Here is a 19955-nt window from a genome sequence, read left to right on the forward strand (position 1 = left end):
GATTGTTTTACGGATGGCTCTTGTTTCCAGCCGGAATCTATTTGTCTGAACGGAGAGTTGATCTACGGATTTGGAAGAACGCTGGGCGTGTTGGCTGCCACAATGTTCGGCTGCACAGTAGTGATGCCGGGCCTTGCATTCTCGCCAAAAGCGACCTTGGAGACCATCGCAAAGCACAGGTGACACAAGTCTTTTAAAGATTTTCAAAAATATTCCAGTTTATCTTGTGTTGTACTATAAAATGACGTCTGCATTGTGGCACTGAGGCCAGCTACGGACGCATGCTTCTAAAATTTGATATCGACATTATTCTTAACTCTTTGAACCTGCAACCCAGTTTCTGCTGTGCTGTATTGCATCCATTTGACATTGAAGCTTGTACAGACCCGTTTTAAACAGACATTGTCGTCCTACAAAGGTGACATATCTTGCTATGACGTGTGCACTAACACAATGGAATTGACAAGCCCGTATTTTAGATAATGTTCCTCTCCAATCAATTTTACAGGCTTTGAAAATTTCATATTTAAAGTATTGTCTGTTCTAAATTGTAAACATTTTTCTTATTCTTCAAAGTTTGTTCTTTAATTCGTTGTACGGGTTTTCGGCTCTCAGTGACTAATTTTACGCTTCAAATACCAGAGTTTCTACATAGCCTTCTCGCGTCGAAGTGAATGTAAGTACTCCATGTCAAAGCTGACATGGGTAAGCACCAAGTAATTAATACGAACTAAAGAAATCGACTGGTTCAGAAAATTGGAATAATAAATATGTTTGCCTCTTCCCGTCTCATACGAATGAAGAAACATTTCGTGTTCAACATCGTAGCTCATTTTGTGCGCTTTAAATATATAAAGGAGGTAGAATATTCTGTAATTTCGATTCAGACACGAATTTCAATCTAGAATAGAAATCGATTGTCCAAAAGGCAGTGACATTGAATTTATGAGTTTCCTATTTTAGCCATATCCATAATATTGGAGAACAGTAGTAACTCAAGGACTGGGCTTTTAGGAGTGACAAAAAAACAAACAAAAAAGCTATTACTCAGTAAAAAGACACCGTCAATGCTCATATAATATAAGAATAATTCTGATGCGCTCTAAACGATGTATGAAATATTGTTGGTAGTAGTAATGCAGCCCAACCTATATTGCAGTTCGTTGTGTGAGAAGCAATGAAAAGCTTAAGCAAAATTAAAAACATATATATCCACTAGCCCACCCGCTCCTTTCAATGACAATGAATAATTCATATATAGAGCAAACAAGCAGTGTTTTATCTGATGTACCTCGTATTATCCCGGGCTGTTTAGCCTGATATAAATTAACTTCACTAAAAATCCCTATCATGTGCTAGAATATAAACTTTTCAAGTGCTTTACGGAATTAATATAAAAGTAAACTTGACAACTAATAATCAACTCAGTTGCTCTCATCTGATGTTATTACGGCTAACACTTTCTGGATATATTAGCCTTCCGAAACTTTATCTCTGCCAAAATTTAGAATAATGAATCAATTACAATATAAAAATCTTTACTGACCTTTCAAAAAACCTATAAGAACATTCAACATTATCGCAATCACAGCCTTTTCTGGCAAAGATAAGAAGAAATCGCCCTCTTCAATAACATTGATATCATGCATCAACACACAAGGAGCATCATAGCATGCTTGCTCGTACTCAGAGTCATTAATAGGGGGAGAATTTTTGCCTTCGGGCGCGGCACGTTTCACTGCTCGTCAACTGCGTCACTGTCATGTCACGCGAATGCCATAATCATGCCTTAGGTAGCTATCTTCGGGACCAAACCACGCCGGAAACCTGCCTATACTGGATAACTTGGCACTCTGTTTTTTCAACGTTCGCTTCTGTTATTTTGTTTTTAATCAGTCGCAGACAATATTTATGCTGTATTGTGTTTAGTCAGAACCAACATTAAGTTCCCGGTTACCTTTTTTATTTTCTCAACCTCACGCGCGACTTTGCGTGGCTAAGTCCTCAGGGGCAGCGAATCGCTTGACCTCAGGTACGGCGTGGCGATTCGGCAAAGACGGCATTCCTCGTGAAAAGGGCCGTATCGCTCAGTTTCGCTTATGACGCAATAACTGTTCAACTGTTATTAGGTGGATTGAAAGCTATTTGTTCCAGCGGCGTCAATGTGTGGTTTTGAACGGCAAGCAGTCTGATTACGTTGATGTTACATCTGGAGTCCCCCAGGGCTCCGTCTTGGGACCCCTTTTGTTTTTAATTTATATTAACGACATTTCTAGCCAAATAACATCCCGTATTCGACTGTTTGCTGACGATTGTGTTTTATATAGAAGCATTACGAGTGAGCATGACGCAGAACAATTACAGAGTGACCTGGTACGTGTTGAAAACTGGTGTTGTAAATGGAAGATGAATTTGAATCCAAAAAAGTGTGTCCATTTAAGTTTTACTAGGAGTAGGAAAAAAATCGATACTCAGTACAATATAAATAATGACTTCATCAAAACAGAATGTACGTACAAATATCTGGGTGTTATATTATCGAATGACTGTTCATGGAACGCCCAAGTCGATGATGTAGTCTTAAGGGCCGGCAGGGCATTAAACTTCATTCAGCGAAATTTAAAATGTTCCGAAACAAACTTGAAGAAAACGGCATATCTGACATGTGTTAGACCAATTCTAGAATATGCATGTGTTGTTTGGGACCCTGCGCAGAAGTATCTAATTGAAAAACTAGAAAAAATTCAAAATAGGGCAGCGAGGTTTGTTCTGGGACGATATGGGCAAAAGGATAGTTGTACTGACATGAAAAGAGAATTAAATTGGGAATTACTCTCAGCCCGACGGAACAAATTAAAACTGAAATTTTTGTTTTCAATATTTAATGGTCGACTGGGCATTAACAAAGACGATTACCTAAAGCAACCGCACTATATTTCAAGCCGGACCGATCACTGTTTTAAAATACGAGAATACCGTGCCAGAACAAACATGTACGCTAATTCTTTTTTTTGTCAAGACCATCCAACAATGGAACAAGCTGTCGGAGGAACAAGTGTGCTCTGCAACCGAAGAATTGTTTTTTTCACGTTTGTAACACCCCTGCAGTAACGCCTTCGGGCAATGCGGGGTAACTTATGAATAAAGAATAAAGAATGCGACGTACCAGTTATAGCTTGAGAAGATTGGATACCAAAACATGAATTTAACTGAAGCCGTACGCATGATCGGCTATGATTCGCTCATTATCCCACCTTAATATTTTTTATCATTCGCTAGTCTATCATAAATAAAAACATGCAATATTCCAGATGCACTATGGCCTACGCTTCACCGTCTATCTTCTTCGAGATGATGCGTGAACTTGACGAAGGGTCATACGACGTTACATCTCTTAGAAAAGGTATGAACATTTTATTGAATAAATTAATTGCGTCGCATGCTCTGACAACGCCTAGGTTTTGGCTGACTTTAACACCGCCCATAATGAAGACTATGAGTGCTACATTATTGCTTTCTATAACGCCTCGCCCGCAGTCACTTTCGTTCAGCATTACAACGGGAAAAAGAGTAAGAGTAACGCGGCCGCGCTTGTAACCTTTGCGGTGATAATTGCGGACGTGGAAGCTCAGGCAAATCTGCCAAAAAACCCTTCAAACCCCATCAGCCCTTCGAATCCTATCAACCTTTCGACCATTTCGACACCCAAATTAATTAGTGTGAGCCACAGACCAACAATGCGATTTAAAACAATATTGAAGTAAAAAAAAACGATATGAACGAACGTGTGCTAAAACCCCGTGCAAACTGCTGTAGACAAAATAAATCAGACCAAATAGGAACAACCGAGTTCTTTGTCGCAAAAAGATGTATATTTTGATTTACTTGTAAACGGAATACAAAACAAGTGCAAAACAACAGCACACCGCATCAGTTTTGATCACGCTTCGCCCGAATGATCGTGACGGGCCTATAAAACGTAACGGAGAACTTACTATACAAACAGCGCTCTTCAAATTCAGGCGTCACACAGCAGAATCACGAGTCAAATAACTGGAACGACCCAACAGGAATGGACAGCGCATGAAAGGAAGAGCGGTAGGGAATAGAAATTACACTGCCGCTAATCTTGAGCCAAGAAGTGGACGCCCGCCCGAATCTTCCGCACATGAAAGGTACGACGCCCGGAAATGAAGGCACTCTGTGAAGTTCGCCGGCGGGATGGAACGGAGCTGGCGGTGACCGAGATCGATATCCGTCAGGTTGCGGTGACACCTTTGGAATCGATGGCCATTCCTTCTAGAATCAGACTCCCGAACGCTCCATCGCCACCTCCGAAGCATACGTGGTGACACCATCTCCCACCATTGCGAAAACGGCGACCATACGGAGGGTACGTTCACTCCTCGACTACGACTTTGACAAGCTCGCGTCCTTGGCGCTTCTCAAACGGGCTCTTTGCAGCTAGGCCTAAAGAGGCCCACCTCACCGTCGCCGGGTGAGACCTTATCTTCTCGACCAATTCAAGCTCGCCGAATTCCTCCAACACACGCAACTTCTATCCAAGCTGTAATCATTTAAACAAGGACTCAAGAATACTCCCGGCGCGTCTATCCACCAACTGGGCATGAACAAGAAAAATAAGTGCAGGCACCCTCTTGCAGAGTGGCTCAGCTGTGCGAACGGGACGATGCAGGGTACGTAAGCACTGTATTCCACATACTGGGCGGTGCCTTTGGCCACCTCCCAGTGTAAGCGTGAGGCGGCGCTGCGTGTTTTGCTAACGTCCTACGTGCCGTCTGCTGGGTGGTTCTCTTCAATCTGAGGCGAAGTTTAGCTTATAATACGGCATACTCGCATAACAGTCGCAATGCCAAATACAAAGGTAGCCGACATATGCCGCTGACGGAAATTTACAGAACAAGAGTTGTCAGTTATCGCTGAGTAACTGTTCATTCTAGTTGTGCATTTATGCTTTTACAGTGATCATATTTCGAGTGCGCTTTTAAGTTTAACATCATGACGACGATTTGTTCAGACGCCAAACGCAGAGAGACGCGTGGTTTGTACAGAGCCAAATAAAGCCACCATGAAATATATCAACATTCCTCTGCGCCTACCTTTGTTATAATGAAATCAAACGTGTGACGTCCCTCCAGCGTTAATTTCGAATATAACAAAAGCCAAGAACCTTCACAAAATGCTGGCAACCAAAATAATGAACAAGAACAGTACGCTACACCCCGAAAAATATATGCAAATCTCTCCCACAAACCCGTTAAAACGATTTTGATCGGTCCCGTGCTTTCACGAAAAAGATTGGTGCAGGCCACACAGGCCTCTATAGATTGATGACGAATCTCTTACACCCTTGGAAATTCTGAAGGGTACGTACGGCCCTTTAAAAAAACTTCGACAGATATCTCAGACCCCTCAAAATCTTTAAAGAATGCGTCAAAACATTTCAAAAATCCTGATAGACACAACAGACGAATTTGAAAAATGGCACACTCACAGCTGATTATAAGGTCATCACAATCCCAGGTTATCACCGTCATCACACTCACAGCTCCATCACGATCAAAACACTCACGCGCATGAGTTTTCAAAACTCCCGCTCACACTCACACTCACACTCACACCCACGAGTTCTGAAAAGTCACACTCACAGTCACGCTCACACGTACTCTCACAACTTTTTGTGGCGCTTTGTCTCACTCACGCTCAACTCACATTTGGCAATAAGATTGAGTGAGCTTGAGGGATCTCATTCATGAGTGAGAAAGGTTCATTTATGCTAGCGACAAGCGACTTCTAACTTTCACACTACAAGCTTGCGGGCGATCGGGGAGGCACGATCGGCGAGTCACCTCTCAGCAGCAATCGGGAGCCGCCAGGTAGATGCAGTCTTCCACCCCACACCTCGAGTTCACTGTTTTCCTATATTTGTTGTCCAACAGCTACTTATGTGTCGTTGTTTCCATCTCAATAAGGACTCGTCATGTTGACCTGGGTCCTCCGGAACCCTAGTACATTGACGTACAGCCTCTACATCGGCGTGCACTCCCTCGAGCTACCGTGGCACAGCGCTTCACTGTCACGTCAAATTTGCAAAAATTTCTTCCGACCAATTTTTTTTTTTTTTAGGGGGTGGGGGGGGGGGGCTTTTGCTGTAATTGCGGTGCCACTTAAAGGAATGGGTATTCTTTAAACGTGCTGGGGGGGGGGGGGGATCAGAGCCCACTAGCCAAAGCGCTGGAAGGACATCACAGTGACATGTTGTTTTTTCCCCTTAACAGTTCGTGCCGGATAGAAACAAACGTGAGTTTCGAGGCTCCGCTGATTAGTTCAGCAGCCATACGACCAGGCGACTGGTCGAAAGAATCGGTTTGTGAGCAGCTGCCGTTAAGTACTTTCTCTTGCCTTTTGCGACCGCAGCTTTATGTTCGGGATCGTATGCCCTTTCCTCTTCTAGTACTGATGCGGCCCTCCGTGACTCTGCTCAGCGCTCCGCGTTTGCTGCTCCCGATCCTCGGACTGGAGGCTAATCGCTCGTGTTGTGCCCAGAGAGAGTGAAAACTGACGAAGCGCCGTATAAAAGCGAGAACCTTTCAAAAATTCGAAGCGGCGCCTGTGGAGGGAGGGGGGGGGGGGGGGAGTGAAACAAAGAGGGAGCAGTGGTGTCTTGTAATTGATTACGTGGATTTGCGGAGTGTAATGGCGATGAAGAGAGGGCTAAATCGCGGAGGCTTTATCATTCTCTCGCGCCGCCAAGTCGGGGTTTGCGTGCGAACGCAGCCGGTTATGGCGGAATGGTGCCCTAACATCTGTAATTGTAAACCATAGTGTAGTCCCATCAGGCGCCAGTCAATATCACAGTGAAATGAACGCGCATCATTTTGCGAATGCCCGGTGTTCTGTGGGATCGGATCTTTCCAACGCGTCGTGTGATCCGTAAGCCGTTTTGTCAAACACGTGCCTGACCTTGCATTTTAAGCGACCTGCAAACCGAAGCGTCTTACGAGTCGCAAGCAGCATCTCTTAGCTATGTTTCTTTGTTGTATTGAGAACACGTGGGGCCATGCGGAATCTTATAAAACAGTTATGAAGCGGCTCGCGTGCAATATAAAAAGAGAGTTGCGTCGTTCACGCAACCATCAGCTGTAACGTTTAAGTTACTCTACACGGCTACTCTGCTGCCTCAGAGACATCTACCAAGAAATACAAAAAATTGCGGAATTAAAATACATTTTTAACGGCCATACTTTCGTCTGAAACAAAGAGGAAGGCGAATCTGCCGATCTGTTACGGCGGTGAAGGGGCGAGTGTCCCCCGTTCCTAGCAGGCCGCCGCCTTATCTTCTCTCTCCCATGTCTGGAGACTTCTGTGGCAAAACAGCTTGTAGAAGGCTAAGCCCTCCGTCACTTTGTGGTGCACTGAGCAACCTGGGACAGCTTCCGTTTATATACGGGAGTAAACGAATGAACCTTGTCTTTCTGTTTCCAGAACGCAGATTCAGCTTCTCAACTATCGAAATGGTGTCAGTGGTCCGATCGGCACGTTGTCAATTCCGTTTACATGTCTGAGGCCACACCGCGAGTTAGGTCTTCCATGCACCGACAGACAAGAGATACACCCCTCCCCCTCCCCGTCATGGTACTCAACCCCGCCCCCCGCACACCTCGCCTGCTTACGACGCCGCTCGGTGAGCACGCGTTTTCCCGCTAGCCGATAATCAGCACATCGTCTATCTCGCCGTCATGGCAGAAAAAGATCAGTCTCCGTTATAGGCAGGCCTTTCTGCGCAAGCCAGACCGCTTCGACTGGAAAACTCCAGCTCCTAGCCAGCATGGCTAAGCCTGTTAGAAGGCTACGCTTTTGCCTCTGGCCTCTGTCATTATGCTATAGGAAGCCCCGGATCGCAAGTTACTTTAATCCATGGGCCCAGGAGCTCGTCCGCTTCTTTTGACATTTGTCTTCGGCGACAGTTCGAGCCACTAGGCCGCCGTGGTTGCCAAGTAAATGGCCCACTTCATTCACCCGCTAAACGAGGACTAAAACTCGGCAGAATCCTTCAGAAGGGTGCATCAGCCGACTGGGACTGTTAATATCTTTTCTGCCGAACCCTGCAATCTGTTCAAACTCTGCAACTACCCATCGTCGGAAATTAAAGAACGACTTCTGTAGGGATTCTTCATAGTTGGCCTTCGCTATGGTCGATTGGTTGAACAGCTAGGCCGGACTCCTAAGTTGAGATTCAAAGAAGCGTACATTGATCGAAAACAAGCAGGCCGAAGACGCGAAAAAAAAGAAGAAAAAAAACGCCACAGGATACAAAACGGAGCCAGGCTGAACACTTCTCGACGCAGCATATCGCGCAAGCCACAGCCGAGCGAGAAAGGGGCATTCTATTTTTTTTTGTTTTTTACAAGAGGAATTGCAATGCGTCACGATTCTGCAGATTGATGCAATTTTGCAAAAAAACCTTTTTATTATCAATCACTCATGCAACAGAATGACTTCCGATGTTAAGTACCTTCACGACGTTAGGCGTCAGGTAGGTTCATGTTTCAAGCAGTAATTTTATAACTTCGAACAAGCGTTATTAAAAAAAGGAATCAACGACAGGTCGTATTTTAATACTTGTGCTGAACTCAGGCTGAACTGCAAGATAAGGCACATAGTATAGCTTCTCTCCAGCGTGTTCACGCAATGCTCTCTCTGCTGTATCTGCTTTGGTCTACGTCCGACTGTCGCATCGTACGTCTTCAGCAGTTCAGAGTTGCGGATAATCGTCTACGTTAAGAGTATAAGAGGTTTCTCAGCAATCTGTCGTCTGTCACGTAAATTTGAGCTGCCCTTCCACAGTAGTAAACCTTTCTATCAGTGACCAATTATCTGACAATTTCCTAGAACATATTTCTTGTTAAATAAACTTCCATTTGAAAATTTAATTGCGCCCATCGTTTCCGGGTCCCAAACCTCCTGGTGCGCTTTTGATGCATTCCCCTCAGCTATCGATGTGCTGAGGACAAGCGCCTGGAGGACTGGGTACCCGTCTACTAAACTTCTATTGAGCCTTGTAGCGTCCAGTTAAGGGTATTCTCGACAACTCAAAGTTTTCCTTGCAGTTTGGGGAGGTTCCCGCTAAAAAAGTCACTTCCCATCAGGATGTTGACGCCAGCTGAACAGTCTAATGTAGATGTCGGGTATTGCACCTCTCATTATTTTAAGCTTTTGAGGAACTTCCTTGGATGAATAAGTTTGTCGGAGTCCACAAATCTTGTCAACTTCGAAGGCTTCTATATTAAAGATTTGTCCGTTTTTTTAAGTCCCCGAAACTCGATTGAAGAGTCCTTCGTGTTTTTTTTTTGCCACCAAATGTGCCTACTATCAGCCTCTCACGACCCAGATGCAGGCATCTGAGATGTTTAAAAATCAATTCAAAACTATTGTTGATTTCACTCATCAAAAATAAATTTTGTCAATGCACGCTGTTTGGTACCTGAGATCCACACCCTAGTTGTTTGCAGGAGCACTGTCATGTCAGGGATGGCTGCCTGGAGTGTCACGGGTATAGTCGCAGTTACACACAGTAGTAGTAAATATGTACGGATTTGGCCACCTGTCACTCAAAGCCCAGGACGGCCGACCAATCACAGCGCAGCTGGGAGGGGCCAACCCCAATCGGACCATTCACAGAGCAGTGGGGCGGGGCCCCTTCCCTCTCTCCCATCCCAGTGACCAATGACATCGATGGCCCTGCCCACAGGGAATTAGCTAGTGACCAATCGGAGCTCATCGAGGTCCCTCTGTGGTAGTAAATGTGCACCAACTCACACACCTGTCACTCAACACCCACGAGGGCGGAGCCAAACCCGATTCGACCAATCACATCGCAGCAGGACGGGGCCAAACCCAATCATAGAGCAGTGGGGCGGGGCCACTGCCCCCTCTCCCATCCCAGTGACCAATGACAGGTCGTGGGCATGGATGGCCCCGCCCACAGGGCGATAGCCAGTGACCAATGGGAGCTCATTGAGGTCCCGCCCTCGAGTCACGTACGTGGTAAGGTGTGAGGTCACGTAGCCAATTTATCACCTTGTTAAGCATGTGTTAACAACTTGTCAACAAGGTGTTAACAGCCGATGTTATCAGTCACGTACGCGGCGCGTGTCAGTCACGTACGCGGCGCGTGGGAAAGACACGTACAGAGATGTCGTCACCACCGGGTTCGAGTTCCGTCCGACAGAGGGCCCTCACGTGATCTCACACAGGGTTCGAGTTGCGTCCGACAGAGGGCGCTCACGTGATTTCACACAGGGTTCCAGTTGCGCCCGACAGAGGGCGCTCACGTGATGTCACAGGACGGTCACGTGATATTATTTGAATCGCTGCGCGGTAACCGAATTTTATTCGCTAAAAAAGGCTCTGCGGCGGCTGGGAATCGACCTCGCTACCTTGTGCACAGGAGCCCGACACTCTACCTCCTGAGCTAGAAGGGCATTGCTTTCCAGAGGGCTTAACTCGTGTTAGGTGTCCGTGTGTGCGAATCAGATCACGTGTTTTCCCGCTACCTGGCTTTTGTAATGCGGTTGAAAAACAGGATACGACATTGTCGCAGGTCATGTGGCGGTGGTGACGTCATCTCTGTACGTGTCTTTCCCACGCTTCTGACACGCGCCGCGTACGTGACTGATAACATCGGCTGTTAACACCTTGTTAACAAGTTGTTAACACATGCTTAACGAGGTGTTAAATTGGCTACGTGACCTCACACCTATACCACGTACGTGACTCGAGGGCGGGACCTCGATGAGCTCCCATTGGTAACTGGCTATCGCCCTGTGGGCGGGGCCATCCATGCCCACGACCTGTCATTGGTCACTCGGATGGGAGAGGGGGCAGGGGCCCCGCCCTACTGCTCTGTGATTGGACGGATTGGGTTTGGCCCCGCCCTGCTGCGATGTGATTGGTCGAATCGGGTTTGGCTCCGCCCTCGTGAGCGTTGAGTGACAGGTGTGTGAGCTGGTGCACATTTACTACTACTACACACTTACTCTTCGGATGCATAGTTTGATTGTTTCCCTCTGTGCGCTTCGGATCGCAAATGATCATGGCATGTAGGCCGTCGCATATTGAACGTAATTCACTGCTTGTGCATTGACCGACCGGGTGACTTTTATTTAGTGCACTTAAAACCTCATCCCTCATTCGGAAGTGTATGCCTTTATCGTTAAGGGATATACTTTCAGTGCAGGTCTCGGTGTTATAGTCTCGGTACTTTCAGAAATCAGATTCTTGATAATTCGTTTGTTGCTGGAGTGTTGTCGCCATTCCTCTGGTCGATCACGATTTTCCAGCTTGTTTTAAAACAACAGGCATAGACTGTTTTTTTCCTCCTGGCAGGATCCTCTTTTTTGGCACATTATGTATTTTTCTAGTTTCAACTTTCACGCGCAGGAAACTTAGGAATCTCGTCTCTTTGTTCTCTTGACCAGGGACTTGGCCACCGCAGACGTTAATCATATCAGCGGACTGGGTGTCCAGTCGCTTATAATCCTCACCAAGCACAGCAGTTACGAAGTAGGAGAGACAAGAAAACAGCCGAAATGTTTCTACGGCTGCAGGAGGATTCAGAAGGAGTCCTCGCTTAACCCAAGTAGCCTGAGCCCAAGTGCGTGTCCTTGATCATAGTTGTGTAATTATCAAATCCGCGATACATCCTGTGACGACCGAACACACGGCCTGTTCATACGTTTCCTTATTTGGTCGTGAATGTGATATTTGACGTTGCCAAAAATTAATTTCGAGGACATCTCGAGCGTCCTGATAGCATGTAACCATGGCTCGTAGTCCAGAGATCTCAGCCGCGGTTTCTCCAGCGCGTGCAGTTCTTAAGAAATTGAACTTGTAGATGGACGATAGCACCTGGTTTTCGTTGATCAACTGTTGAAACTGGTCCCAGGAAGGCTGCCTTCGTTGACGATTTGAATTGAATTTCAGGAGCTCCAGCATACAAAGCATGATCTTGACCGTTGCACATGGCAATTCACTGCTTCTTTGGCGTTTTTAGTTGGATAGCTTGGTTACTTATTCTCGTGTGATATTTAGCTTGAAGGTTAGTGGCGCAGAATATGAGGCCATCCGGTTGTCGTACTGAAACGTACGCTTAAACTCCTGCTCCACAGCTCCGGCAGTTAGCAAAGTCTCGACGGCAGCATCGGTTCCTTTCAGTTTGCCATGTGTGCTATTCAACCACGCCAAAAGGAATTTCTGCTCTTCTGCCACCAGTACTTCGCGTTAACAAAGAGTCAATCTCAAAATGTAGTCTAGTTCCCTGCGTCCGTTAGGTTCTGCGTTCCTGCTTGAGTCTCTTCAGGTCAGCGTCTTTAGGTCACATTGTGTTGATCGGAAAACTCGGTAAAGTTAACGTTTCAACCTATTACCGTCCGGCTTTGCCAGGTCCCCCGGGTATTTAAAAATAAAAACAAATGGGTTGACTTACCAAAATTAGTACAGTGAAAGACATCGTTCGGAAGGCGAAGCCCTATCATCCTAGTTCTCTTCTTTCTTCCCTCGTGCCACCTTTTCCTCGAGTGTGCGTGTTTAATAGTTTACACATATATAAATGTATATATTGTTGCTTGGACGCAGCCTTAATGGCCACGACCGCCCTCTCAAAAAAGTCCTGAGCCGGCTTTATCAAATGGACATTACGTTAAGCAAAGGAAAATGCCGTTTCCACCAAGTCTATAGCTCCTTCTTAAGAGACAGAGGATCTGCTAAAAAATCGACCCATACTCCTACAACCTTCAAGTCATAACAGGCATGAGCCCACAAACTGATATTTCTGGAACCAGGCGCCTCGTGGGCATGGTCAATCATCTTGGACGCTTCCTTCTACGCGTTTCATCGTTGCATGACAGAATGCCATCCTGCGTATCCAATCATCGTTTCAGCCTATGCAAGCTCGTTGGGCGTTCGGGCTGTAATGCTAAAAACCCAGCATTTTATTAAAACTGCCAGAGACATTCACCTCTGCAATATAGCCACGGAACAGCGATGTAGCCAAAAAAAAAAACAAAAAAAAAAAACGGAATCTTTGGACGCAAAATGGTTTAGCATGACATTCGACGACTTCGAGCGTGGTTTACCATCCGACCCAGAGACGGATCACTTGCCACATGTCTCGCTGTTCGGCAAGATGAGCTTAGACACAATGTGCACTCCGTATTTAAGAGCTCCTGCTAAAACTATTACAGTAGCGCTTCAGAATGCAGTATGTTCTAGGCAGGCTTTGTGCCACAACCAATGCATTTTCTCTGGTCCCTATATAAGCTGCTGACAGAACAGAGCACTTGAAGAAAATTGAACTTTTCGCTTCTGAAGCCCTGCAGAGGTCATCAGTAAGAGCATCATTACTTGCGGTGAGTGTCAAATGCAGGGGACTGAAGAAAAATAAAGTTAATTAAATTATTTATGCCGGAATGGTTGGTCTTACGAGGCAAGCTTTTGTTGCAATTGACCATGTAATCCGGCGCTCTTAACGAGCTCCCAGTCTTATATGGTTTTTGCTGAAAGGTTGCTGTATCATCGTACCTGCGTCCTAGCGCTCGGCAGCTCTGTCATTGATCCAAAAAGGTCATCAAGGTGTCAACAGTTGCAAAATCCGGACTCGCGTTGCGATGTGGTGGTAAATTTAAACACCGAAATCGGATCCGTCATCTCGACATCAAAGCGGTGCACGTCTTTCAGGATGAATCGTGCAGAGCCGCTTTCTAGCACACCGCTCACAAGTTGCCCCAGGGTATCCTCGGCACCAACATGTTTCACATGGAAGGCCAGGCATTTCTTGTGGAAGTTTATTATTACTTGCACTACCCGAAGTAATTACCCTCAGAAGCACCATATCTCACACAGCTATAGAAGTGATAAAGGGTCTGTTTGAGAGGCACGACCTCTCAATTAAAGGCTCTTCAATCGGTAGGCGGCTTAACCTTCCAGTCCCGATAATTTGCGACTTATATTACAACGCAGGTTGTCTCGCTAGTGAGCAGCAGCCCTAAATGTCTGCAATCAAAGATATCAGTGAAGCGTATTGTAATTGCAGTCGATAGCCTGGTGCGCAAGCTGAAGGACCCATACCTCGCTCCCTTCAACTACTTCGACTCATCGATACCCGCAGGTTTTAGCCCAACGCAGCTGCTGATGAGGGGGGGGGGGCTTACGATCCGGCACCCCAGAAAGATCTACTGATGCAATCATCCAGCTTGGTGCACTGGGATGCAGCCAGAAGAAAGGACTGCTTCAAAAGACGGCAAGCGTCCAACTTTTACCGCCGATACAGCGTCCTAAACTTTCCTCTTGTTCAATATGGTACCCTCGTATGAATTCAATCAGAATGAGCGCAAGCAACAGTTCTCAGTCCTGCTCAGCGGCCTAGGCCTTTTATTGAGGAGACGGACCACGGTGCAGTGTATCTCCGAAACGGGCATAGTTTGGTGATCTGCGAGCCCCAGTTGCGGTTGCTGCGAAGACTAGAGATGCTCTGCCACCCAATACACTCAAGTATTCTTGATCGTCATGCCCACTAACACATGACCTCTTCTAAGCAAGGCTCACCTAGCGGGGTACCACGCTCTGGTGCAGGTGATTGCGCCCTTTCAATACAAAAGGAGATGCCGACAACAACCGCTGACTGCCTTTCAAGGCCTGTGGCACGGACTTGCGATTGCAGGTCGGCGGTTTGGCCCAATATCTTTGACTTGTAAGGGTACTTATTGGCTTTGGTATGTCCGAAGCCAACACAACGGAATAATTTTAAAAGCAAAGATGTGGCAGGCATGACACTCTGTGATTCCTTGATGCACAGGACATCCTGGGCCGGCTTGTGTTTAAACATGGCACTAGCCGAAAAAGACTCGGCCTTCTATTTCCGGCTGGCGGATGTCACGTCTCGACTCACAACGCAGCTCAAAAAAACCATTGGAATCTGACTTAGCCGGTGTCGGTGTCAGTCGCCGTGCTTCTTTTTGCAATGTAATTGTTGACTCTACGTATTCCTAACAATGTCTAACTACTTGTGTGTCTCAAGCGAAATTAACGAGGCTCGTTATAACGCAAAACTTTGTGCAAATATTGCGACCTGCATCGATTCATTCAGCGTGAACTCCGCAGAGTGGACGCTAATGCCTGATCTGCACTATTAGATTCGGCTCGGTATTTTCGATCACTATGTCCCTCGGGTTTTAAAAGCGTGAACAGTAGATGCACTGCTCGGCGTCGATATTGGCAATGGAAGCAGGACGAGACCAATTTAATAAGGCATAACAAGTCGGTGATGGCAACTGGTATCAATCATAACCATCGACTTATATTTAGTGCTTAACCATGCCTACTTGCCCCACCAGCCTTCCAAGCTAAAAGATGATTTAGGCCTGCACTTCCTTCGCAACGTACTTTCAGGGTTCAAATATGGTCTACGAGCCGCTGTCGTTTCGGCATGCAGGCAAAATCAAAGGACCATGCGACAATTTGAACGGTAAGTCGTCCGTTTAAAATGAAGACAGAGTAAACGAGGTTTGCGGGTGGTCTGGAAAACTTGTTTTCCCGCGTTCATGGAAAAACAAAAAAGTCTGACGGCCATAATTAGGTGTGATTTGAACCCAAAGTGCTTCCGACAAAACAATCCTTGTTTCGACAGTGGTGTTTTTGCTTTTTGACGGAGCTATGCGCGTTATCATACGAATCGAGCAGGCAGAAAATATATCAAATCTATTATTCATACCTTCCCGTCTGTTCTGGTACAGCCCCAGTCAAGGCATTTTGACGTGAAAGCAGGTTTTACTTTAGTTTCGTCCAAACCAACCAAGGAATGCCCGTCATGCACAGAGACTTCCGCCCACACTCCCAAACCGACAGTTTGCCCAAAGCGCCTGCACCGTGGCATGAAGTAACAGTGTATGTGGTGTTGTAGGAGCAGTCCGACTCCCTAGAAACGTGCAATGGGGAGACTACCAATTCACCTATAGCCTAATCGTTTATCCCGTTGGCCAAACTTTGTCACTACAACGGGCTGCAAGATAAGCGTTTTGGTCGATTGGTTGGTGTCGTCGCCTTGCAGTACGTGCATCGCGCGGCACTGTTAATGCAAACAAGCGATCGCCGTTTTCAGACTATTGTTCTTTTAGAACAAAAAGGTTGTTGTCTCAAGTACTACGGGCGAGAGAATTGCTCATTTTAAACATTATCAGAATTGCAAAAATATGGTGCCCGCCAATGTTCTTTGAAAATAAAATACAAAACAAAACCGCGATGTAACTCTCGCGCTATAAGTGTCGAGCTGTCACTGGGAAACGCTGTAAGAGAGAATACGATATTGACCATAATGCTTTAGCGCTTCCCACTATCAATTCCCACCTAGCAAGTTGGTTTATTAAGAACATATTGATTTGAAGAAAAATGATGTACCAAGGCCAAGGACAGAGTGAAAACGGTAGGGCGTGTTTTTGGAACGCCCTGCATTCAGCATAGGCTCCATGCCGTCCACCGTGATTTGGCTGTGCATGTGTGCTGAAATTAAACTAGACACCGTGTCTTTATCAAAGCAAGAGCTGGTAGGATTTTCGCACTAGAAGTGGAACAATTAAAGCTCCACCATTTCTTTTGCAGCTGGTTTGGGACTAGGACTGTTCGCCATTAAATACGTCGCGCTTTGTATATAGCGTTCGCATTATATTGCAATGCGTAATAGTCGCGTTGCGGAGAGGCCGGCCTGCCATTTGCGCGAATCTCATCAATTTACACTGCAACGAAAAAAAATTTAACATGTGCAAAGATCTTTGCTCCTTCATGGGTCCGCCTGCACAGGCTTTGCCATGACGCTCTAAAAAAAAGACAAAAGCCCATAAAATCAAGACATATATCGTCAGACTGGAGACATGACGTCAATATTCGTGCACTAGAGGAATAGTCGATTAGTGTAGAGAGCAAGCCACATTAACCCAAAATTTACGGCCATAAATGTAATCTTTGGATTACGTTATCCAAGTTATGTTTCAAAACAAATGCCGACGTTACCAGCTTTTCAAATTGAATCAACCTACCTGAGCTTCTTTTCCTTAATCTTTTTAACAAAAAAAAGCAAACAAAAACAAGGGAAAAAAACGCTTCATTGCAACTTTTTTTTTTTTAATTCAGGCTACTCTGTTAGGAGATAGAATGTGCCGAAACGTGTGCTCCGGGCTTTGCTGGTCTCTGAGAGAGTCAGAAGTCGGAACGTGACTTTGGGCTCTAGGGGCTAAATATATAGTCACGCAATATACACCCAGCGTACTATTCGACTGAGCGCGAGGTAGGGCCCGTAATTCTTTAGTTAGGGTACAAGAAGATGCGGAATCGTCAACTTTGCTTGACCATGGGATATTTTTTGTGGTATATCGCTTGGTTGATCAGAATGTAAGCCATAGAGATGGAAACGGCATAGAGAAGGGAGGGTGGGGGGAGCAGGTGCAAGTTTGAGAGTGCTTCCTCTGAACAAGCTTAAGTTCGCGAAAGTAATACCGTGAATACCCTTATGCTAGGGAAGTGAGTCAGCCGTTCCTTTCAAGGCTTGATATCATTTGTTCATGTGTTTCTGTGCTATTAATGCAGCTGCATGATTCAGTAACAACTGATGGTGTTCTTTCATCTTTGACCTGAGAAGGAATGGGTTGATGTTGCTAATTTTTTTCTACTTCAATGTGAGCCAGGTTTGTCAGAGCATCACGATGCTAGAGAAATGTGTGATATTCTGTAGTGTCTTGGACTTCATCAAGTGATCTGCAAGAAACTTCGAGCCGCCAAAAGTATTATTAAAAGAAATATTGTGGAATATCAGTGTGTTTGCGTGTGCGTGCGTGCGTGCGTGTGCCTGTGCGTGTGCGTGCGTTTGCGTGTCTGTGTGTGTCTGTGTGCGCGTGCGTGCGAGTGTGTGTGCGTGTGTGCCTGCGCGCGCGCACGTGCGTGTGTATGTGCGTGTGCGTGCGTGTGCATGTTTGTGTGTGTGTGTGTGTACACGTATCGTTTTCGAAGACAATGCCCATGCAAATGCTTGTAGATAAAATGAATAACTCTTTTGGTATGTGATTATCAATTGTATCACAAAGATATATGCAATGGGAAAGCAATTGCGTTTATTTCCTGTCTTTATCTTTCTGCAAAGGCGCAAAACGCTGCACAACAATTGTTTTAGTAAATGTGCAATGAAATGTGTCCCTGAAATAAAATAAAATATTGAAGCGGTTCAGATATATCTGGATTAATTTTTCAGTCGTTTTCCGTTGGTCCTTGGAAAGTGTCCTTGTAAATTTTACACATTGTTCAATAAATGTCCTTGATTCCATTTTTTCACTATTTCTTACCTCTGCTCCAATAAAGTACGTAGAATTCTAACTCTGTAAAAAATGTATTTCAGAGTGTTAGAAAATGACTGTATAGTTTTAGGTTGTTGCAAAGTTACGCCTTATATTTAGGGTGCGAAATCATAACACCCTTGTTTAGGTTTTTTAACTGCATTTATTTTTAATGTTGTTTAATATTACACTACTTTTTAAAGGTGTCTGCCGACACGAATAAGGACACTACTTCGCACAAACCAAAAACACAAATAACGGTGTTAAACTGTCGAGTGTGTACTTCAATACTTTTTGCATTCATGGCGGATTCGCCGCAGTTACCACGTCAATTTGTTAACTTTTGTCTGAGCCTTGTTTTCGCTCTACTCTACCGGCGTTTCGCCTGCAAGGAGCTCTATACTTTTGGCTCCTAAATGCTCTTCGGCTTTGTCCAATTGTTTCGTAGGGTTGCTGTCCGGGTCCTTGTGTAATGCTGAGCTTGCTGAAAAGGCACGAACAAAGCTGAACGTCCAAAGTTTATACGTACGTAAATTCTCCTGAAGCAACCTTTTTACTACGACATCGTTTCGAGTTTTATTAAGTTCCTAAGCTTCAACTGTCATTTTTTGTGATATTTCAGATAATGTACGGTTCCACCGAAACCAGTCCAATCTTCAGCAGCACAAATCCCGATGAACCAACGCATCGCTGGATTCGGACGGTTGGGACTCCGCTGGATCACGTCGAGGTCCGTACTCTGGTCGCTGATCACTTTCAGCAAACCAGGAACAGACGCTGCCATTCTTTTTTATTCAAATTTTTTATATGAAATACGTATCTCCACAAATTGTTGTGTTGTAGTTTGCCTAATTGAGGGGACACCATAACGACATAGTGTCCGACATGTCGAACAACGTCTGCTGAATTCTGCGAGGAGGAGCGTAAGGCCGGTGTCATGTGAATTTTTTTCCGCATACGTCTCGCGCTTAAATATCATTTGAACGAGCTTGTACTGACTGTAAATATACCAAAATTCCACTTGTGTGTTATGTTAACGCAATGAAGAGATCTTAAAGAGGAGTGAAGCTCATAAAACGGCCAGCTTAAGTTGATAAAAAATACTTTACCGGGAAAAGCAAGCTCTTTTGTAATTTATAAATGAACAGTTTCTAATATCGCGTTGATTTATTTTATAATTTTACTATATTACTTAATCTTTATCAAAACACGCTTCAGTTTATTTACAAACGGCACATTGAGAAACTGTGCGCCGAACGCGTGAAAAACAGTTATAAAAAGAACCATATTCGGTTGAGACGGACGAAAAACGACAAAGCAAATACGCGCGAAGCGCGGACTAGCAGCCGATCTTCTACGACGTGCTGAAACGCAGTTGCCATCATCAAGACGCTTCTAGATTGAGACCGCACTCAGCCGGCCTCCTGAGATCCACCGCAGAGGGGGACGAGTCGACTCACGAACACAGCACAAGTGCTTCTTCTGTTCGTTTAGATGGTTAAGCGCGTTGGTGTCTAAATTGCAATAACAAATGAAGGGACATGGATTACAAACAGATGA

At 45.3% G+C, this 19955-nt stretch overlaps 1 protein-coding gene across 1 annotated transcript in view; it reads left to right on the top strand.

Moving 5' to 3' along the window:
• Window positions 1-3314: 3314 nt before the first annotated feature.
• Window positions 3315-19955, top strand: part of LOC115330529 (medium-chain acyl-CoA ligase ACSF2, mitochondrial) — a 50734-nt gene continuing 34093 nt past the window's right edge. The window contains exons 1-3 of the mRNA XM_040214661.3: window positions 3315-3403; window positions 18844-18920; window positions 19018-19125. Of these exons, the coding sequence (XP_040070595.3) occupies window positions 3319-3403; window positions 18844-18920; window positions 19018-19125 (270 nt within the window). The 5' untranslated portion in view covers window positions 3315-3318. The remainder of the gene's footprint in view (window positions 3404-18843; window positions 18921-19017; window positions 19126-19955) is intronic.

Source organism: Ixodes scapularis, unplaced genomic scaffold (genome assembly GCF_016920785.2).
Source record: "Ixodes scapularis isolate PalLabHiFi unplaced genomic scaffold, ASM1692078v2 PGA_scaffold4__175_contigs__length_147842914, whole genome shotgun sequence".
In the NCBI taxonomy this organism is placed as follows: Eukaryota; Metazoa; Arthropoda; class Arachnida; order Ixodida; family Ixodidae; genus Ixodes; species Ixodes scapularis.